Raw genomic sequence first — 24,174 nt, forward strand, 5'->3', positions numbered from 1 at the left:
TTCTCTCTGTTCTGGCCCTCTCACCCCCCCCCCCCCCCCCCTCTTCCGCCCACAGCCTCCCGAGGCAGCGCCTCTTGGCAGACTGGACACTCTGCCGGATAGCACTTTTCTCTCCCCTATCCATACACTGCTATTCCTTCCTCTTTCCTGCCCCCTCCAGATTGTTGCTTCAATTCCACTTGACAGTTGTCTTCAGGTCCAAACTGCTAGAGATGGCGATCATGTGTGTGTGAGTTGTGCTTGCTTGTGTGTTTCTTTTTCCTTTCATGATGAAGGCTGTAGCTGAAACCTAATTTGTAAGTGTCTTTTAATTGTGCCTGTGTACAACATGATGGTTTTTTAAATATGATATACTTGGAATGAGATAGTATTGCAATCAGCACTGTAATATTGACTGTCTGTGGATTTTCTTCCCATTAGCATCACACGCGTATCTGTTCATTGTATAGTGCCTTGTGCAATATTGTTTCCTTTTTGTAGGACTTATAGATGTGGGAAAATATTCTCTTGGCCAAAGAACTGTCAGTGCTTTTCTTGACCCCTCGGCTTATAGAGCTATACTATGACAATTTGTGGTATTTGCATCTATTAGTTACAGTCTACAGCAAGGACTTCTTTTTACTGATACATTTCGAAAATAGAAGTTTCGAATTCCACAGCGCATTTCCAAAGAATCAAGTAAGGTTTTGGTTAAATCGTTGTTTCCTGACAGACATTGGCCTAACTGTGGATTCATCACACCCTTGTGATAATTCTCAACTTGTACCATCCATTGTTATGTACAGATCTCAGCAGTGGCATGTCCATTGTTGGTGATTTTACTTGTTTGAACAATTGGCCATCATCTATGGCATGTGCCTGCACCAAGCATTTTGTCTGTTATGCTGGAATGATCCTTAGAGAGTGTAAAGACTTCATTAGTTGTCATTCAAACACAAACAAGCTCAGCAGGCCTAAGTTACAAATATGTTCCTTCACTTGTTATTGCTCACCACTATTCTGAACCATAACTGAATTGATCTGAATATCTATTAGCATTTTCAATTTAAGTTACTCACTAATTCTTCATCCAGGGAGAGTTTGCAGGACTGCACAACATATGATCATCTAGCATTTCAGAGTGCAATTTTTGAGACTTGGTAAACAAAAAGTTGAATCGTGCACATACCACCTACGGATCTGTGAATATTCTTTTATATTTTAGGTTTGGAGCTAAAACTTTGAAACTGTTACCTTGTTAATCCTTTGCAGTGTGTACAAATTCAAGCATCAAGTCCTAATTTGCATTTCCTATTTGATTAATTCAACTATTTATGTATGGCACACTGAGCACTACCAGCTGCTCTTATCAAGAGAACATACAATTGCTTAAGAATGGAAAGAAAGAAGTAAGGTGATCCTTTTGACAATGAAATCATTAGGGATAGAGCAAAATCTTTGATTGGATGAGAGTGGGGAAGAGTATTGAGTGTGCTCTTTGAAAAGGGAAACAATACTGGTATTTACCTTGATTGGTTTAAGGAAACTACATAAAACCTAGATATGGGTAGTCTTTGTTGTACAACTAGAGTTAGTTATATGATGTTCAGTAGCATTTCTTCTTATTTTCTTAGAAACTCATTCTTCCTTTATTTTTTATTCACAGCAGTATTATTTTTTTATTTTTAGTTTTTGTGGCAATTCCTGACATAATTATATATTGACATGTCTGTTTCAGGTGGAACAGGAGATATCACAGAAACCCAACTAACAGGAGAAATCCAAGTGGTAGGTCAAAGTTCAGATCATTCCATCATCCTGCACAACACAGACACACATCCAGAACAGCCAACTTCCAGGAAGAAACCACAGAATATAATTGGCAAAATCTTCGTAATGTGTCTGAAAATGCTGAAAGTTGGTCAGATTTTAAGAAGCTGCTTGGTGGCAAAAATTGTGAAGAGCCTTCAGTGGAATCAAAACTAGAAACATCAGTGAAAGCAGAAGATGGTGATGATGAGGTGGAAGAAGAGGAGCAGGAGGAGGAACAAGTGGAGTCTTTGGATGAGGAAGCTGAAGAGGAAGAAGTTGAATGGAAACCATTACTTCAGCCTTCAGACTGTACAGACATAGGTAAAATAAAAAGTCAGTTTTTTCCCAACACAAAGAAAATTAAAGCTCATACCATGCCAGAGACAAGAAGGGAAATTATATATGATATTGAGGTTGATAGTAATATTAAAAATGTCAGACACTTGGCATAAGTATTAGTCTATCAAATTCCACCTAGTCGGTAAATATATAAGTGTCATTTATATTTTCTTAGTTGATGTGAGGTAAATGGTTTGGTATTACCTGCTAAACAGTTTTTGGCTACATTGCTGAACACACACTCTGCTAGCTTTCATGTGTTAATAAATAAATTACATTCCTGTCATGACTCCGTAATGAATATTTATACACCTGACACTATGTGAGTGCACCGAGCCTTGGCTATTGCATTGGTATTGCTTAATAATTATTTTGGTAAATATTGGCATATGAACATAAAATCTGCATGAACTGGCAAATACATGTGAGTGAGTGAATAAATGTTTCATTTTGTATACTTCATCCATACTCCAAAAGCGTCTTCAGAACGTTTGCTAGAGAGTATGTCTAATGCCACAACCATTTTGTTATTTCTCTTTCTATTCAAACCGAGCGAGGTGGCGCAGTGGTTAGCACACTGGACTCGCATTTGGGAGGACGACGGTTCAATCCTGTCTCCGGCCATCCTGATTTAGGTTTTCCGTGATTTCCCTAAATCGTTTCAGGCAAATGCCGGGGTGGTTCCTTTGAAAAGGGCACGGCCGATTTCCTTCCCTAATCCGAGCTTGCGCTCCATCTCTAATGACCTCGTTGTCGATGGGACGTTAAACACTAACCACCACCACCTTTCTATTCAAGAATGGTGTGGAGAACAACAACTGTCCATAATTCTCAATGTGAATTCTGATATAATGTCATTGCTATTTTACGAGATATATGTGGAAGAAAATATGTTGCTTGGCTCTTCTTGAAACATACTCTTCCTTGTGATGCACAACATCTTTCCTAGAGCATCATGAGTCTTTAATTTTTTTTCCCCTCCCCAACCAACCTTCTGACTGGTTAGATGTGGCCCACCGTGAATTCCTCAGATATGGCGACCTCTTGATCTCATAGCAGTTCTTGCAACAAACCACCTCAGTTATTTCTTGGGTATATTCCAAACTCTTGTTTTCAGCACAGTTTTTTAGCCTCTTCAGCTCCCTCTAGTACTGTGGAAGTTAATCCATGATGTCTTAACATGTCCTATCATCCTGTCCCTTCCTTTTGTCAGTGTTTTCCATATATTCCTTTCCTTGCCGATTCTGATGAGAACCTCCTTATTTCTTATCAGTTCACTTAATTTTCCATCACCACATCTCAAGCACTTCAATTCTCTTCTTTTCCAGTTTTCCCATAGTCCATGATTGACTCTCATATAGTGCTGTGCTCCACACACACATCCTCAAAAGTTTATTCCTCAAATTAAAGCAGATGTTCGATACTAATAGGCACATTTTGGTCAGAAATGCCTTCTGTATTCGTGCTAGTCTGCGTTTTACGTCCTCCTTGCTTTGTCTTTCATAAGTTACTTTCCTTCCAAGGCAGCAGAATTCGTCTACTTCATGGTCATCAATGTTGGTGGTAAGTTTCTCTCTAATCCCATTTTTGCCACTGCTCAGTACTTTTATCTTTCTTTGGTATACTCTCAGTCAGTTTTCTGTGCTCAGTAGGCTGCTAATTCCTTTCAGTTTGTCCAATAATAATTTCTAGATTGACTTCTATATAGAGATTAAACAGTATTTTTATTCATTATATTATGAAAACAAATATAGATATACATCTCCAGTTACAGCTCCCTGATCAATGTGATTACTTCATCCAATGTGTGGTGAACGTCCATTATTGTTCCTTTGTATGCTTGAAGAGGACAGTCAGCAACAGTATGGTGGATTGACTGTAAGGGGACACCACAGTCCCATCTTGCAGAACTATCTCATCTCCACTTGTGCAGTATATAACTACATCTGCCTTATTTGGTTCAAATCCAGTTGTTATCCTCCATTGGTGTCTAGGAAGATCAAATCCTTGTATCCATATGAAAACTTCTGAACTATATGTTTGTTGACACCTGATGGCTGCTCCCACTGGCTTTTCCATGAATAGTTGGCACTGAAAGAGGACCCAACAAGGTTATTTGCTGTGTGCCATGGTGGTTTTCTTGACGGTGTTCTGTTTCTGCAATATCTCGATGAACTGATAGCTGAGAATTCTTCTAAATGTTGTTCCAGACCTCCAGGAGAGCTCTGATCTTAAAGTTGCAGGTGAGATATTCCTGGGAACAGAAAGCCATAAGGTGTTTGTACACTAAATACATCATGTAATTATTCGTATTGCCAATTGAGTTGCACATCTATCTTCTTAGTGTGAGTGCTAATGATCCAAATCAAGCATCAGTATTCAGCAACAGATTATGATAGGGCTAAGGCTGTGTAGCTTAAAACATGAGCATTGGCTCCCCATGAGGTACCAGCTAGTTTATGTACACTGTTATTTGTCATTTGACTTCATCTATTGTACTTGAGAGATCCTGCTTGAAAGTTAGAGTTCTATCTGGTGTTATTCCTAAGTGTTTTGGTGAACTGCTGTACAGCAAGACAAGCCTCTGAATCTGACTACTAGTTTATAATTGACCTATCTGTTGCATGGGTGAAACTCAGATGTAACTTTTTTCCGAGATTTAGGTGGAGGCACCATTTCTTGAAACATACGTCAAAGGCTCCCTTGTCATTGGTAGAAGTGGTTTCAGCATCAGAAAAGTTGGGATGTTTTAGGTCATTTGCATATGTACAGACAAGATGCTTGAGGTAAATCATCACTTAGTTTAAATACTCTTCTTCTGTCATTGTAAGAATAGACCTCAAAGTATATGTTGCTTAGCATGTTGTTAAGTAGATCTGTAAGTTTACAATGTGGGATAACACTCCTGAATTTCAAAAGAAATCCTTACTGCCAAACAGTATCGTAAGCTGTTGATAGATCCAAGCTACTGATTTCTTTTCATACCTATTTTCGATATAAGTAGTGAGAGAGAGTACCTGATCATTACAACTTCTCTGTAGTTTGAATGTTGCTTCTGTAGGGACATGTTTGTTGATGACTTCAAAATTTCTATTGTTTTAAGGTGGTGCATAAGATCAATGAATTTTTTTTCGAAAGTTTAATGAACACAACACATACACATAACAGAGGCTAGTGTCATCAGTGGTATATTCTCTTTCACTATTTACAACAGTCTGCCAACACTGGGGTGAGTTTTTGATTCTCTGAATGTAGGAACTGTGTGGTTTTGTGGTGAAGAACTCGTTGAGGTCAGGTGAATGAGATAGGGTGTGAGATGACTTCTTATCACAACCTCTGTATAGTGTTTTTTGTCAGTCTGGCAAAATGGTGGTGGGTGTTTCGTGGAGTAGCATCACTTCATGCAGTCTTCCTGACCATTGTTCTGGGATTGCATCTGCAAGACATCTCAGCTGTTGTCAGTAAATGTGAGCAATGATGGTTACACCACGGGGAAGCACAACACCATCACTGTTACACAAGATGCATTACATTATCTTCTGTGGATACGTGCAGATCTTTGTATGGGGAGTTGCTGCTTTGGTTGGGCTCAACTATTCCTTTATTTTCCTTATGTTATCATAGAGACAATACTCCTTGTCACCAGGAATGATACATATGATGAGAAGCTAGCAGAGATCCCGCTGATTTTTGTGAGTTTGGCTTAGAGCTTGTGGTACCCATACACCCAATTTTTGAACCGTCCCCATTGCACACAAATGTTGCACAATGGTGGAATGACCACAGTTCATTAAATTTTCCAGTTCTCGAGCACTCCAACCAGAGATATACTCTTTGTGCTATGTGGTATCCTGTAGGAATGCATCACTAACTCCACCTTTAATAATCCCAACAAATTTACTGTAATTGTTGTAGGTGGGTTTGATCCATCTAACATTGGAATCTCTGCAATATTAGGAAAGGTGACACATTGGGCCACAGGCAGGCATAACATTTAGCTTCCAGCCAAAGCCGTCAACAGAAAAGAATACACACACACACAACAAGCAAGCACATACATGACCACTATCTCTGACACCTCGGACCAGAATGCAACTGTCACATAGAATGAAGGTGTATGCGTGAGAGAGAGAGAGAGAGAGAGAGAGAGAGAGAGAGAGAGAGAAGGGGGGGGGGGGGGGATGAGCACTGCATGTCAGAGTGTAGAGGAGCAGAAAAGGTAGGTGATAGGTCAGAGGGGGCAGAACTTTTTGGAGGGTGGGTGTGGGCACAGTAGGTTATAGTTCTCTGCACCCAAAATCATTCCAGCGTCAACCTACTGTCCCCACACCCTCCACCCAATAGTATCCGCCACCTTAGACCTACCAGCTCCTCCCACTTCACATCCCCTCACCCTCATTGAGCACCACTGTTTGCCAACACAAACACTAGTTTTTTCTCCTTTTCTGCTCCCCATCCCTCCTGCATAGCCTCCCAATGCTGCACCTGGGAGTCTTGTCTTGTTATCATCTAGTCCCTGCATGCTCTGCCAGGGACTGCTCACTTCTCCCCCTTCCCATTCCGGATTGCTCCTGCCGTTAGAACAGAGTTGCATTCTGGCCGGACATTGCCTTCTGGCTAGAGATAGCGGTAATGTATGTGTGTGGTTTTCTTACTTGTGTGTGTGTGTGTGTGTGTGTGTGTGTGTGTGTGTGTGTGTGTGGTGAGTAGCAGTTTATGTTTTCATAATATTGTATATAAAGAGTAGTTATTTTGGCTTAATTATATGTATCATCAGCTCATGTGTAGCAAAATACTAGAGAAATGAAAAGGATTTGGTAAAACATACACACACACACACACACACACACACACACACACACACACACACACACCTCTAGTATGCAATACATTAGGTGTCTGCCTCATCTTATTTGTTACATCTTACTTGTATTAGAGTTAACTTTACCCTTAGGGATCTGGTTGAGAGGACTGTTATTCCCCTTGGTTCTCATTAGAACAGTGGTTCCCAACTTTTTCAAGACCATTACCTCTGTGTGCAGTCAGATACAGCTAGTAATCCCCTCCCCACTGCCACAGTTACCATCAGCATTTAACTAAACTGTAGAATGAGAAAAGAATTTCGCTTGAACACTTTCATTTTTAAAATGATGAAAGATAATTTATATTTATTTTTTGTAGTTCTTTTATTAAACCATGAACTGATGAGCCAATTGTACTGCTTATTTCCAACAACCTTTTTTTGTAAAATAATGAAGCATTTTTCAGTGCAGTGTGAGTGCTAACTATAACTACTCCTGAGGAAATAAGTTAACTCTTCACGTTGAAGGTAGATACTTGTTACAGAATGTTTTCTCTGCGCCACTCCCCTCCCTGCTGGCACATGCTTCACCCACATGTTGCACCCCAATTAAACCAGAACAAATTAAAATGTGTGCACTACACTTAGGCCTAATATTTGTAAATCACTTGTTTGCCGGTCTCCTTACTTCTGAGCTGACAGAAATTGGAAGCCTATAGGCTGCCAATGCTTTGTACCTAACCACTTGCCAGTAATAATAATAGTAATACAGTGTAGCAAAAACTATCCCACTCGTAGGCACAGGATTAATTGCCTGCAGGAAGTTTTTGTGCTTGATCACGGACTTTACCTTCCCTAACAGCCAAGACTCTATTCTTTCTTTTTGTTGTATCCAAATAGACTTCACACACTGCTGAACATACATGCACCAATCAATCAGGGAGGACACAGAAGGAACAGACACATTCTGGGAGGAGCTAGACGATATCCTCTCAAAGGTACCCAGCAAACACACCAGTATATTGCTGGGGAATTTCAATGCCCAGCTGGTAAGCAAAGAAAATATTAATTATTATTGTATACTACACAGCTCAAAGGAGAACCAACTGCAGTGGAGAGGGACTAGTGGAGTTATGCAATCTGGTTCTAAAGCCAACTGCTTTCAAGCACTTTCTCAAAAAACAGGAGAGCTGGACATCTCCAGATTCAAACCTCGGTGTTTTCCAAATTGGCCGTGTCGCCTTTGCACAGAAGGTGGAACAGGAGATCCAGAATGTAAAAGTTCTGATAAATGCCAATTTATATCACTCCCTTATAAATATTGAAGTTCGACAAATTCCAAGAAATGCCAAGAAGGTTACTCCCAGAAAAAAATTCTAAGTTTGACGGAGACAAGGTAAGGAGCAACCAAGAATTCACTGACAAGTTGGAAACTTCAAATCCAGAGAAATGGGAACAACTACAAGAGACCATAGTCAGAGCAGCTAAGGAGACTGTCCCAACAGCTAAGACAAGATGTTTGGCAGAAATTGAGTTTGCCATAAAAATGAAGCAATCTAGGTCAACTTCTAAACATGAGAAAATAACATTCCTAACTTCTATAAAATCTGCACGCACAATCTGAACAAATATCCCGCTGCCTCCACCCCCGAGCCATAATACAGCTCAAAGATTCCAAAGGAAAACTAGCCATCAGTGATGAAGATGGTTGCCAGTTTCTAGTGATTTACTTTGAATGTCTCCTTGACTGTGAGGTCTCAAAGACCACATTCGTTTACAAAAACAGTCCATAGATCCACTCTGATTCACTCCTCCTACAAAGGAGGATGTCTGGAAGGACCACACATATTACAATGGTCGGTTGGGCCAGACTTTCCTGTTTAGGGCCAGAATGCAAAGCTTAACCTTACCTTACCTTACTTTATGCTACAAATACATGAATCTTACAGTTCACTGTCTAGGCTTTGCAGATGATCTAGTTGTCTTTTCAGACTCCCTGAATACAGCAACAAAACATCTTAACCAACTGAAGGCATAGGCAATGAAGGCTGGGCTTCAGATCTTCTTTTACAAGACACTTTGTGACAACGGGAGATCCAGGAAAAACCCGGGAATGTTTTCATACTGGAGAAAACCGGGAATTTTTCATTGTTTTAGTTTTCAGTTAAATTTTTTAATTTTGGCTGATAAGAATCGATACTCCAACAAAGGATATCAAAGGATATTACTGTGTCCCTCTGCTGCAGAATAAAACATGAACGATGTTCATGGGTGGGGGACCCAGGCTGTCAGCCACGAGCGGCAACTTCACAAGGGGCGGGGCTACAAATTCGTTTTCTTGAGGGGGGGGGGGGGATAAAATAAAAATAAAACTTCAGTTGAAAAGCAAATGTGCTACATACGGCAACAAAACACAGTGCTCATACAAGCGTCTGCTAGCAGCAAAATGTGTCAAAAGGCTTTAGGAACACTATGCAATGGTTCATAACAAATTGCCGATGATGAGTGCGACGCCACAACTGTTTACATTAAATTCATTCAAGCAGTTGTGACCAGGCTCATACGCATGCAGAGTTGAGTTGCATATGAGTAGTACCTTCTCCCCTGCAGAAGTTTGGCTGTTAGCTGTATAAGCAGTAGCAGCAAGCAGCCAGATGCTACATGGAAAAATTCAAGCTGTCAGATTCATGCATGCACAACAGGCCCTGATGTAGAGGTAGGAGGGGGAGGGGGAAGGGGGGGGAACCCGGGCAGTCAGCCACGGATGGCAATTTCACGAAGGAGTGGGGGCTACAAATTCGTATTCTTGAAGAAGAAAACCTTGTTTCACAAAGCGCCTATCATCCAGCGTACATTGGTCTAGCAATTATTCATATAATTTTGAAACGCATCCCTGTTGACTTTTTTAACATTTTTGAACACATTCCTTGTTGATTTGTGAATGAATCATAATTTGATGTTTGAATGGGTGCATAGGGGTGTACATGATATCTCTGCCAAAGGAATCCCGGTTGCATCTAGAAATAAACTTTACTGCAGACAAAAGGGAACGGGACTGTACGAGCTGAGTGGAATTTGGCCGAACAGATGAATGCCAATCGCTGTTTTTGTGTGGTTGACTGGATTTGCACATGATCAGCTTTGTTATAATTAGTAGCAAAATCCATAGATTCAGACTACCAGAGTGGAAATAAATGCAAACAGGAATAACAGATTAGAGAGATCTCGTATTATCTTCTCGGTGTCCCCAAGAAAATGAAATTTTGACAGAAAAGTTTTGTCCAGATCGCTATTCTAGTAATGGCCAGTTGTACAGTCACCGACTAGCAGCAGCTTATGTTCTTTGTGGGAGTAACGTGGAAAACGCGTTGTATGAACACGTAATAACTAACGCCTGACTGGAGAATAAACGCGTGATAACTAAACCGATAATTGTGGCAGGGTTGGTGAAATTAACCGGAGATTGAGTCTTGACACTGGCAGAAATAGTTACAGAATTAGTGATGACGAGATTGTTTGTTAGAACGAGGAAGGAGAAGAAATGGGGGCATTACGCAAATTATGGAAGAATGTGACAATTCCAAATTTAGACAAAATACAGTAAAGAGTGCAAAAGTTCTTGTTCTCCCGGTTACAAAAATCTCATCTAGTATTAATTGCGAGTTTTTTTAAAGAGGGGCAGGATGTCAAACCAGCCAACTGGGAGCAGGGGAGCCACCACAGGACATTTCAATTTCCACTGTCGTAAATATAATTGTACACTTGTGAATTTCAAGAGCATAATACAGTGATATGTGATAGAAGAATGCTGTGTGAAGATGCGTGCACTGCACTTTGGCACACATAAGACCAAATAACATGTCTTACATTTTCTTGAACATATTAGCTTCATGTATCAAACTGTTCAGAAAGGTGTGCACTACAAAATGAACATTTTTTGAAAAGACAGTTTTTTAAATTTTTAGCGTCCTATCTCAAACGCTTGGGGGGGGGGGGGGGGGGGGTCATAAATATCGTAGATCTGGGCCAGATGCACAGAGCAGTCTGATTGTAGTGGGGAGGTGGGTAGTCTTCAGATGACCGTTGTTTATGTTTAGAGATTTTGCTGTTTCCCGGCTCGTGTCAAATGAAAACAATACAGATTTCTATGGCTGGAAGCTATCAAGTGAATTAAAATACATTTACATAACTATGAAGGACTGAAATGTTGTTAGTTTCAGATCTTATTTTATTTCCACCTTTCTGACAGTCAAGCATTAATCGCCTTGCAGAACAATGAAGTTATTTTTGTCGGTTTACTTAAGAAATTGGGCTTTTATTTAAAACGAAGTGTTTAATTCTGAACTTTTGGATAGTTTCAACTGTTCACTGAATTTCAATTGCTCGTTTTCACCTTCTAGCACGTATGTCATTATGCCATAATAAAGAACCAAATGTCGAGGCCTACTTCATTGGGAATCTGGACACACGAATGTGCACTGCAAGCCGAATTATGCATTTTAGTATACTTCATGAAATTCCGATGCTCTTGGAGTATCCTCTGATGTCTTTTAGGACATAATGTAAGATCTTTTAATGTACGAACGTACGGGTTTCCGACATCATCGTAGCTGCGCAAGTGCAGTGAGACTTGTTATCTGGCGCTCTCTGCCAACTGCTGAAACGAACCTATTTTTAACAGGTCGTGGGAAATTATTGCAAATGGTGGTTTGAAAAGCGTTATACTTTCAAAGTAAATTTCCTTTTACACAAGATGAGCTATGTGCGAGAATTTATGATGAATTTCTTAAATCAAAGAGCGTTTGACTGTCATTTAAAAATAAATTCTTTGAGGACGAGCCATTTAGAAGAATTTCGAGTCCAGAAGATCAGACATTTATGTCGTTATTAAACATTTTACTGGCTCATTTGTATGATGTATCTTAAAGGGTAACATGGGCAAAAAAATCAACATTATATGTGAAAGCTTAGCTTCTCTTACAGCTTATTAATCTATAAGTAGTGGAGAGCGGGTGTGGTAATTACAATGATAAATAATCACTCGCACTTCTGTCAATTACTATTGAACACTTTTACTCTCACATTGTATACACTGTAGCATGGAGGACGTACTACAGAAAACAGGTCTGGCAAAGATACAGTTGTTTTCGCTGCGGTAGGGTAGTGTTATTATTGGGGGGTGAACCAGTGGTTCTACGTCCCCACAAATCCTCGAGACCAATATTATATATGAAAGCGTTGCTTTTCTTGTAGCAACACTATGTATTTTAATTTAAACCATTAACTTTTCCTATTTTTGTGTTCGCAATACTTAATCGTGATGTTGCTAATTGACTGACTACATCATGTATCCCATACTCTGAATATTCGCTGTCCTCAGCTGGCGAGATCACGTGACATGAGCTGTGACTGGCTTGTAAAAGAGCACTGCAGTCTCAATTCCAATGCTTTGGAAATTAAAATGCAGTATTTGGTGGAATTCCCAATTATACTTTCGTAATATGAAAATATGCAGTGTACATGTTGCTGCACATCAAAGATCTTTTCAAAACGTGTCAACTCCCCAGTTTCATTTTCTAAAGTCCAAAGAAATTCTACGCCGCTGTAGAAAACCATAGCCATTCAAAGGACTGATAACTTTTACAGTTCCAAGGGAAAGTATACTGGCATTTAACACGGAAAATGTGTATTTTCACCTGGGAGAAAATGTTTTTTTAACTGGGAAATCCAGAAATTTTTTTCCTTGTCTGCATATGCACCATCGACAAACATAAAACCAGCACCAAGAGAATGAGAGTTCAGACAAGGAAAAATTAAGCTGGTAGTAAAATTTAAATATCTATATGAATGGTTAACGTCTAACCTGTTAGTGAAAGAAGACTTCATATCACCCATTTACAAAATAGAAATGGCCTATAGACTAACTACAGGCATCTACAATAAGAGGTTGATATCTTTATATGTCAGAATTAGACACTACTCCACTGTTATTATACCAAAGGTTCTACATGTGGAAAGACTCACAATGAACAAGAAAGGTCTAAAGAAGAAACCTGAGGCCAAAGAAAGAAAGAGTTTGAGGAAAATCTTGGGTCCATCAAAGAAACCAGCAAGCACAGAAGGCTTCACAACTGAGCTATATAAATGTATGGAGAAGATAAGGGACACAATTTGGAAAAGAAAGATTGCCTTTTGATGCCCACTTGACCTGAATGACCCCAGGATATTAACCCACTTTCAACATAAGAAAACCAAAGAGGCATGGTTGAGAAAGTTGGAAAAGATCTACAAGAGCAAAAATTTCTCCTAAAAATATCCCAGAATGTGATCCGTTTAAGGAAAAATTTTTAACACACAAAGTTTTCCAAGGAAACCTGAAGCAGAAGACAAGAAAGGTGTGGATCCAACAGAGAAAAGAACAACACCGGAAAGAAATGGTTAAGCATTGGGCGGCAGCTAAAGCTCAGAAAAAAAAGAGAGCTGAATTCTCGAGTCTCTGTTGGCCGAAACTAAGGAAGAATGTGACGAACTGTGTAGGCCCTACTGTGGTTTACTGACCAATACATAGTGGCTGTTGTTTTGTGCTGTCAGCTAGGTTTTATATTGTTGCAAAGTGGATAATGAAGCAGCTTCAAGTCTCTCACCAGAACTACCTACAACTTGGAAAAACATCTTCATGAGAAAAGCATATGTGATGTATATGTCTAAATTTTATCATCATAGTTGCATAGTACAAAGTATGTTGTACATTAAAAACAAAGATTCCAAGACTTACCAAGTGGGAAAGCGCCGGCAGACAGGCACATGAACAAAACACACAAACACACACACAGAAAAATATATTTTCTCTGTGTGTGTGTTTGTGTGTTTTGTTCATGTGCCTGTCTGTCGGTGCTTTCCCACTTGGTAAGTCTTGGAATCTTTGTTTTTAATATATTTTTCCCATGTGGAAGTTTCTTTCTATTTTATTTACAAAGTATGTTGTACTGCGTAGATGGTGCAAGGAAGGTATAGGTACATTCATTTCACAAGCTGTAACCTCCACCACATTGTGTCATGCATTAATGCCAGTATTACAGTTGTATGAATTAGTGATGATGATGATGGTGATAATAGTAATAATAATGATAATAATAATAATAATAACAATTTTGGCGTAAATAAAAAACGCATTAAAAAGTGGCTGGTTGCCGTATTTTTTCAGTGAAATACCAATAATAATAATAATAATAATAATAATAATAATAATCTTTTAAAAATAATGTAGTCTCGTGAGTGAAACAATTTAAACCCTTTTGCCTCTCAGAAATTTTCATTTTCTTTTCCGTCAACTGCATGAGATTATCCTTAATAATCTAAACAATGAAACTTCTGTCAGTCAATCAGTGAAAGCTTGAACACCCAGCTGATACGGCCATATGGAATGCTAATACTGCTGACTGTATTCTCTGCTAGGCTTGAACACCCAGCTGATATGGCTATATGGAAGGCTAATGCTGCTGACTGTATTTTCAGCTAAAAAATGATGCCATTACCTTTACTTCTGGGGGGGGGGGGGGGGGGGGGGGGGAACTCTGGGCGAACATTTGAGAACACCTGCCCCATCCTAGGTATGAACAGTAAGGGTCAGAAGTGACAGGAACTCTGAAGTTTGTGTCTGCTTACCACACTGCTGTGCAAAACTTGAGGACGAAAGTAAATTTGGCATGATGTGTACTGCCATGCAGCATAGATCTATGAGACTTGGGTCGTACGTAGAAAGAACTGCTACATTATAGTACAGAAGGTAAGCCTAACAGAAATTCCACTTTCATTCAAAGAAAATAATTACACTGAAGTCATTACAGTCACACGGACATTAAAAAGGGCAGGGCATAGTTCTTAATAGTGTGTGTGATCGTTATGGATGGCACGCTTCTTAACATGCTTCCATGCTGGCCAAAAGATGGCTAAGTGGGGCATTTGGACGTGCTGCAGCATGTCTGCCCAATGCATCCCACATTTGCTTGATGGGACTTAAGTTGGGGGGATGAGAAGGGCAGTCCATTCACCAAATATCCTCTTGTTCCAAGAGCTCCTCCAACTATGCTGTTCGATGCAGTTGCATATTGTTATCCATAAAAATGAAGTCAGGGTCAAAGGCATCCCAGAAAAGATGCACGTCGGAAAGGAATACAGTATCGCAATACTGTCGACTAATGGGTGAACCATATTCAAAGATTTGGAGATCAACCCATGCATCATTAGGCCTATCCACACCTGGATTACCAAAATGACCATCTTTCAGAATGTTCCAGGTCACACTGCATACCCTCGTATGATGTGAGGTGGGAACATGTAATGTCAGTGTATAATCCCCCTTGTGCAGGAACTCACAAACATCTCAATCATTGACTTAGAGAAAGAATCAAAGAATATGAGAACCTGCAATATGATGAACATAATAAATGACTCAGTTTCAGACTACTAAGAAGGAGTCTTTTTTTTAATATGGCACTTTTGACCCAATACATAGTTTCAATGTTCAGACACTTTAAAGTTGCCTTGGCGTTAATGAGGCATTACAACAAATGTAATCTTGACACTGGTTCTTCTAAAGTGATCTGTAGCATGGCCACACATGAGCATATGGAGATTCATGCCCACCTCGGAGTATGTGTTAATTGTTTTCTACATCTACATGCATACTTTGCAAACAACTGTGAAGAGCATGGCACAGAAGAGCTCCCATTATTAGCATTTCTTCCCATTCTATTTGTGCATGGGAGTGGATGCTTAAATGTCCCTGTGTATACAGTGATTGTCTATTGTTATCTCTGCTGTCCTTGTGAGAGTTGTTGTATATCCTTAGATTCCTCAATTAATGCTAATTCTGAAAACTCCAAAAATAGGCTTTCATAGAGTACTAGGTGTTTATCCCATAGTTCAAACAAATGCAATGTGAATCCATTAATGATAAATATTATGTATCTACAACATATGTTTAATATTTTTGGTCAGAGTGTGCAATAGTCTTATCAGTAGCCGATTTAGTGGTATTGCCAAATATGTTTCATGCTAATTTCAACCAACTCAGAATCTCATTCATTGTTCCAAGTTTAATATTGCCTAATAAAACAAATTTATGAATCAGGTTCATTTTCTGAACTATGGTCAAAATTGATCTGCATTCTTATTTTCCTTCACCCATAAAATCTCTAAGAGGCCAAGCTATAACAAAAATTAAATTATAAAATGAATATGTAGAGCAGAACCTATTAGTGCTGAGGCATCTGGAAAGGGATGTGCACTCCTTCTGTAGTAAACATCTCTTACACGGCTTGCATTATGTAATTAGGGAACTAAACTTTCAGACACAGACAAGCTCCCCTCGCCCGTGTATAAAAGATACTGACCTTAAAGCACTGCATACCCAATGTTAAGATGTTGTAGCCTGTGAGGAAGGATGATCTGTTGTACAGTTATGTACACGTAAAATAATAGTGTGTTTTCTCTTCATATAATGTTTCATGATATTTTAAGCTGGTGATTTATGGACTTCATCCAACAACTCCTTTGTTCTCAATCTCCTGCTTTGAAATTGTAATGCAATCATGTGTATCTATTCTCTAAATGTCACTGTCCAATGGAAGCACCCCATGCAAGGGAAGAACTGACACTAAACTCAAATTCAAGTGAAATTGAGCTCAAATACAAGCCTGGTTATGCAGGTTTGGATCTCCTGTGGTTTTCCTAAATTACTTCGGCCAAATTCTGGATAGGATTAATGGAAGACAGTCATACAAGGCAGCATGCTGATAACTTTTTTTTTTAATCACACATTCAAGAATGATACCCCCTTTTCTTTTAACAACAATTGGTCCTAGGCTATGCTGGTATATGTATTGAAGCTATTATTTTATGAAGTATGCCTATTGTAGAGAAAACTTTGGTAATATCTACAAAACAGGCACTAGTAAGCATATATGTATATTCTCCCTGTGGAGTTCTCTTAGTAATACTATCACTTCCACTAGCTCCTGAACACTTATGACACAGCCTACAGTCAATAACTTCTTATGTATAACAACAAATCTGTTCGCAAACTTTCTATGAATAAACTATGCCATTCAAATAAAGGTCACTTTCTCCACTTACACCTTGATTAAAATAAGAAAAGACACTTACGAGCACGGGAGAAGGTGATGTTTTTGGTTCATGTTTGTTTGGGCCTTTCGATTCTGGGTATATTCACATGCTTCCTATTAATGTGCAGTACTGCACGGTGGTAATAGTCTTATCACTTTCCTGCACACTTTCGTAAGTTTAGGACATTCCGTTGCATAAAATGAATGTAACACACAGAGAAACAACACAATCTAATTGCAATTGTTATGTTATGGCTGTGGGCATAGTTTTGCAACTGAGGTAGCAGAGTGTGACAGCTGTGAACAGAATAAATGATGTGGCCATAGTCATTCTCTGGTTGTTGCTATGGTACCTGTTCTGTAGTCAACTAGCTGTCAGTCATTTAACTGCCAGTTTTTGTAGCCTTTTCATGGACAGTGTATACATGGATCTGGAGCATGAAATTGAAGCTAATACTTTAATTCAGGATTCACATTCATATTTGCTCTCAAAGAGCTTGCTGTTTTTGTAATTTGTTTATACACTCAAGATGCTTTTGATTTGATATTTATCATCCAGTCTCCTAGATGCAGAGATCTTATAAATAATATGTGCTAAATGGGCTGGTGAGAAAACTCTGAACTTGAGCTTAATGACCAAAGTCTTCCTTTATTATTTAAGGAGCAAAATGTTAAAGTACTGAGAAATTGCCCTTGAAAATATTGATTTTGAATGAATTTTGATAATTTACGTTTTTCTCTTTACAGGATCCATATTACAAAAACTAAATATATTTAAGGAAATTCCATTTGACATGGTTTCAAGTGCACATTCTGGTACTAAACTGAAAATAAACTATGACATTTATCTTCCAACAACAAAATTTAAGAAATCTTCACCATGCTTACCAGATTATAGGCTGTGTATAATTGGGTAAGTTAAGTTTTTTATGCTAGTCATAATTATTTGAGTATACTTTCATACAGCTCAATTTTTTAAACCAAAGCTCACACGATACCTATTTGTTTGTTAAGATATTACCCTAATTTTCTGTATTGAAAATGAAAGAAAATGTGTACTTCAATAATGATGATGTACTGAGTACTAGCAATCTGCAGAGGCTTCTCATGGGTAGCACTAAGTATATATAGCCGGATGCCTTATTTATAATATGTAGTATGTACACAAACCTTCCATGTAAAAACTTTATCAAAATCCTGAGGAAAAAACATGGTGGGGGAATATAATTTATAATAAGTGCAGATGAATAAAGTAACTTTCTTTTGTGTAGTTCTCACAGTGCCCTCAAAACATATTGTACTGTTCTACTTGGCCTCCTGTAAACCGCAATCTTTCAAAAAGCTGATTCTAATGTTATTGTGGCCATATTGAGCATTAATTGACTATGATTGTTTCAGAAATATGAAAAGGTTTTTCAGAGACCACTACCAGCCACAAAATGTGTTGACACTTACATCAGTTATTGAAGCAATATGGTTTGAGGTATAAACCTTATATTCAGGCTACACTGACAGTACAAAAACAATTAACAAAAGTACATATAGATATTATAGTGTTTTGTAAAATCTTGGTGTCTGTTGTGGTCATCCTGTGGAGAAAGTGAAGGCTAACATAACAAGACGGAGTACGTACTTCATATGTTGATTTGCAGTTCACATAAAAAATTTAAATAATCTCTTATTTGGTTCATATGAAATGGCGGTCTTTTTGTGGTTTGTTTCTTTTACCTCCATAGCTATTTGCAAATTTGTGAACAATGAGTAGTTCCAGGAAACCATAGTAATGGATGTAACTGAACACACCACAAGAAGATACCCATTTCATATGAACCAAGTGAGTGATTATGTACATATATATTTAAAAAAAAAAGTGTGAACAGCAGACTAGCATGCAACACACACACACACACACACACACACACACACACACACACACACACACAAACGCAACTCTCACACACATGACCACAGTCTCTGGCAGCTGGAGCCAGACTACGAGTAGCATTGCATTATGGGAGAGGCAACTGGGTGGGAGGTAAGTAAGAGGGATAGCAGGGTAGGGGTGGGGGGTGGTAAAGTGCTGCTGGGGGTATGCATGGAGACGAGATGGAGAGTATGGCAGCTAGATGCAGTCAGGAGGTTAGACGGGGAGTGTGGGAGGGGGTGTGGGGGGGAAAGGAGAGAAGTAAAAAAACTGAGTTTGTTGGTGGAATAGAGGGCTGTGTAATGCTGGAATGGGAGCAGAGAAGGGGCTAGATGGGTAAAGACAATGACTAATGAAGGTTGAGGCCAGGAGGGTTCGGGAATGTGGATATATTGCAGGGAGAGTTCCCTCTGACGTAAGTCGGAAAAGCTGGTATTGGTGGGAAGGATGCAGGTGGCACAGGCTATGAAGCAATCATTGAAGTGATTGACGTCATGTTGGGCAACATACTTAGCAGCAGGGTGGTCCAGTTGTAATTTAGCTGCAGTTTGTCTGTAGTCATTCATGCAGACAGACAGCTTGTTGGTTGTCATGCCCACGTGGAATGCAGCACAGTAGTTGCAGCTTAGCTCGCAGATCACATGACTGGTTTCACAGGTATCCCTGCCTTTGATGGGATAGGTGATGTTTGTGATTGGACTGGAGTAGGAAGTTGCAGGATGGTGTGTGGGACAGGTCTGTCATCTAGGTCTGTAACAGGGATATGAGCCATGAGGCAAGGGGTTGGGAGCAGGAATTGTGTAGGGATGAATGAGTATAATGTGTAGGTTCGGTGGGCAGCAGAATACCACTGTGGGAGAGGTGGGAAGGATAGGTCTGTAACAGGGATATGAGCCATGAGGGAAGGGGTTGGGAGCAGGAATTGTGTAGAGATGAATGAGTATAATGTGTAGGTTCGGTGGGCAGCAGAATACCACTGTGGGAGAGGTGGGAAGGATAGGGAACAAAGAGAGGTAGTTGAAACCCTGGCAGGCAATGTAATTCAGTTGCTTCCATCCTTGGTGATACTGAGTCATGAGTGGAATGCCCCTCTGTGGCCAGATCATGGGGTTTCGGGAGCTGTTGTGTGACTGGAAAGATAAGGTATGGGAGATCTGTTTGTGTACAAGATGGGAGGGTAACTACAACCTGTAAAGTCCTTGGCGAGACCCTCGGTGTATTTCAAGAGTGACCGCTCGTCACTACAGATGTAACGGCCACAGGTGGCTAGGCTGTATGGAGGGGACTTGGTATGTAATGGGTGCCAGCTGTCAAAACGGAGGTATTGGTGGTGGGTGGTTGGATGGTTGGTAGGTTTGATATGGACCGAGGTACTCATATAGCGATCTTTGAGGTGGAAGTCAACATCGAGGAAGGTGGCTTGATGGTTTTAGTTGAACCAGGTGAAGTGAATGGGGGAGAAGGTGTTGAGGTTCTGGAGGAATGTGGATAGTGTCGCATATCCCGATGCACTTTGATTTTATATACAGTTTATGTTGCATAGCACTTTAAGTAAACTATATGTTGATTATTGTTGTGACCACAAAAGATAAAATGCAGTTCTCGCTACTGGTTTCTGTAGTTGAAAATTTTAACTTTGTGCCCACTGATCTATTATGTGGGTGTATGCACAACACTAAAAGATTTCCTGCTATGAATGTATGATCTTTAATTTGCAAGAATATGTTCTCATAATTCTGATCTGGCTTGTTAGAAATGGAACACTGTATCATTACTGTAACTGATTACAAAATTAAACATGTCTTCCTCTACTTTTGTCTCTGAAATACACTGAAAATTACTCTTATTTTACACAAAGAAGTTACAGTATACAGTGTTTTCCAAACATAAAAGCTGCAGTGGATTTTTTAATATTTGAACACTATTGATTACCATGGCTAACACAAGAGCATTAAGCTAAAAATGAAAATTGATTTTAATGTTATTAGCCAGACCAGATTTCAACACAACAGTTTTTAATATCACATAAGTGAAGTTTTAATGCTCTGATTTATGTACATTATTTACGTCACTGATATTGTACAAGCAGTTGCCCACTCCTTCTGAAAATAACATAATAAAATCTACAATTCTCCTCTTGGATCTACGGGAAGCTGAAAGAAATAATTTTAATGTACCACTACCTGCCTGCTTAGTTGTGAGAAAACTGCTTTCATTCAATTATAGTTTGGATTTACTGCAGCAGTGGCTTCCGCAATCGTGGCACAGCACTGCGTCATGGAAAATTCTAAATTCGCTTTTTTATACGTCAGGATCCAATGGCATCTTTCTCGATAAAAGAACAAAAGAAAGCTAACTAAGCATTCAAGAAAGCATCACAGGCTCTTACAACATTCACGGCTACAAGATGGCAGAGAGAGTAATGTCTAAACCTCCACTATATGTGAGCAATTTAATATGCTAATATATATCTTTGTTATATTTTTAATTATCATTGTCTGCTTCGGTTTCCACACTCGCCAACCACAGATGTTATTTGCAAAATGGTCATACATAATATTACACAAACATAAAAATGAAAAATAATTATTTCCTTTTTTACAGTATCCAAATAATCAATAACTGTTCATACAGAAATGAAATATAGTAACGCAGATTTTTTTTCCACATATATTACACTGATTTTACAAATGTCTTGCCAGGAGATATCTCAATAGGGTGTCCTCACCCTCAATCCAGACCATGAAGATGTCATCAGTGAATCTGAACCAGGTGACACGTTTGAGATTGCAGGTGTTTAGGAAGGATTTCTCTAGATGGCCCAGGTTGGCATAGGGTGGTGACATGCAGGCGCCATAGCCATACCCTTGATTTGTTTGTAGGTAAAGCCTTCAAAGGAGAAGTAATTGTAGGTGAGGATATGGTTGGTCATAGTGACTAGGAAGGAGATGGTTGGTTTGGTGGAATCCATTGGGCATTGAGAAAGGTAGTGTTCAATAGCAGTAAGGCCATGGGCATTAGGGATGTTAGTGCAAAGGAAGGTGGTGGCGTCCTGGGTGGTTGGGTTTGTGAACTTTAGGAAGCATGTAGAAAGCAGGAGTGCGGGGAGAGGTTCTGGGATGGGCCCAGGATTTGAGGAGAGACTGGAGATCCTGTTGGATTTCTGGAATGGGGTCACTGTGGCAGGGTTTGTAGGTGGATGAATCTGACAGCTGGCAGAGTCCTTCTGTGAGGTAGTACCTACAGTTCAAAACAACAGTGGTGGAGCCTTTGTCAGCAGGCAGGCCTTGTTGATTTCTTACTGCAGCATCAAAGGTACAATTTTTAATAAATGAAAAGCACCAGTTTGCTTTTGTTCTACAATATTACTTTTATTGTTAATCGGATTTTGGCTTACAAGACCATCTTCAGACATATATATAATGTCTTAAGATGGCCTTGTAAGCTGAAAACTGGTTAACAATAAAAGTAGTATTGTAGAACAAAAGCAAACTGGCACTTTTCATGTATTATAATGTTGTTCTACTAAGAACTGACGGAAGATTCTGTTAACATGGTACAATTTTTGATTATTGATGTGTTTCGGTGTTGCTTGGACACTGATAATATGTGGGATTTTCAAGTTTTGGTTCTTTGAATTGAATTGCACAATTTCTGTTCTAGTTGTGCCATACTCAAATTTTGGTTAGTTAAAGGACATATACCACAATATAATTGTGAAGCTATTTAAGGAATTCATGGCTGTATTTTATTTTTCAGCACTGACAAACTATGTATAGGCCACAATTTGTTTTCATTATGCATCTATAAAATTTATTTGCATAGCAGTTTCAGAGTAGTGTAACTCCATTTTCAGTGCATACAATTAATAATCATTCAGTTAGGCTTGTGCAACCTGCATCTGCTGGTCCAGTGCATGCTACCCCAACATGTAAGAGCCTCAACATGTAATATACTTGATTTAGAGATAGGAATGTTATCATTCTGTGTACGTGGGAAAATGTGTTAGAATGAATTGTGCAGAATTTGATAAAATGTAATTGTCTGACTCCCTTTTTCATTATATAATGACTCTGGTGAAAAGGCCTGCAAATGTACATGTCTGTTACATGTCTTAAAACAACTACAGCTACGTGACTACTCTGCAATTCACTCTTAAATGCTTGGCAGAGGGTTCATTGAACCACTTTTCAATCTGTTTCTCTACCATTCCACTCTCGAATAGCTTGTGGGAAAAATGAATACCTAAATTTTCCTGGGCAATCTGTGACTGCTCGTATTTTATTATGACTGTCATTTCTTCATAAGTATGTGGGAGTCAACAAAATATTTTTCCATTCTGAGGAAAAACTGTGTGATTGAAAGTTATAGACAACATCTTTCTGCAATGAAAAATAATGCATTTGTTTTAGTGATTGCCACCGTAACTAGTGTGTATCATATTTGTGACAGTCTCTCCCCTATTTTGCAATAATACAGAACAAGCTGCCCTTTGAATTTTTTTGGTGTCCTCCATCAACCGTATCAGGTGAGGATCCTATATTGTATACCAATACTCCAGAAGAGGACGGACAAGCATAGTGTATGCAGTCTCTTTAGTACATTTGTTGCTTCTTATGAGGTTTCTGCCAATAAAACATAATCTTTGGTTTGCACTACCCACTACAGTTTCTGTTTGATGGTTCCATTTTAAGTAGTTCTTAATTTATGAGATTTATTCACAACTGTGGAATCTTTGTGTTATTAGGTATGAAGATGTTGCTCATTGGTGTTACACAAAAACTTGTACCAGACCAGGACTCGAACCTGTGTTTCCTGCTTGTCAGAAGCAGTCACCTTAACAACTTCAGCTATATGAGCACATTTCCATTATTGACTCAAACTTCCATGTGAAGGGGTCAGAGAGATAGAGTCATAAGCCTGTTTTAGCTCGTTTTAAGACACAGCACCTTTTAAGTTTCATGGAAATCCAAAAGTATTTAACACAAAATAGAAAACCTTCTTTGTACCAGAAATGATAGTTTAACACCTCGCAAAGCATATGGTAAAATACTCAGGTCCTTTTATGCTATTTGATATTAATTTTGGAGTCACTCTAATTATGACGTTGTCAATAGGCTTATCACAGAATCTCCCAGAAAATAAATTAGAATGCGAAATATTAATTTGTGAGGATTTGTTTTGAACCACAT

At 39.1% G+C, this 24,174-nt stretch overlaps 1 protein-coding gene across 2 annotated transcripts in view; it reads left to right on the forward strand.

Moving 5' to 3' along the window:
- LOC126334731 (uncharacterized) overlaps window positions 1-24,174 on the forward strand; it is a 144,358-nt gene that overhangs the window by 101,905 nt on the left and 18,279 nt on the right. For both annotated transcript variants that reach the window (XM_049997271.1, XM_049997272.1), the window contains exons 5-6: window positions 1,718-2,112; window positions 17,806-17,971. In XM_049997271.1, the coding sequence (XP_049853228.1) occupies window positions 1,718-2,112; window positions 17,806-17,971 (561 nt within the window). The remainder of the gene's footprint in view (window positions 1-1,717; window positions 2,113-17,805; window positions 17,972-24,174) is intronic.

The sequence above is a fragment of the Schistocerca gregaria genome, chromosome 2 (genome assembly GCF_023897955.1).
Source record: "Schistocerca gregaria isolate iqSchGreg1 chromosome 2, iqSchGreg1.2, whole genome shotgun sequence".
Classification (NCBI taxonomy): domain Eukaryota; kingdom Metazoa; phylum Arthropoda; class Insecta; order Orthoptera; family Acrididae; genus Schistocerca; species Schistocerca gregaria.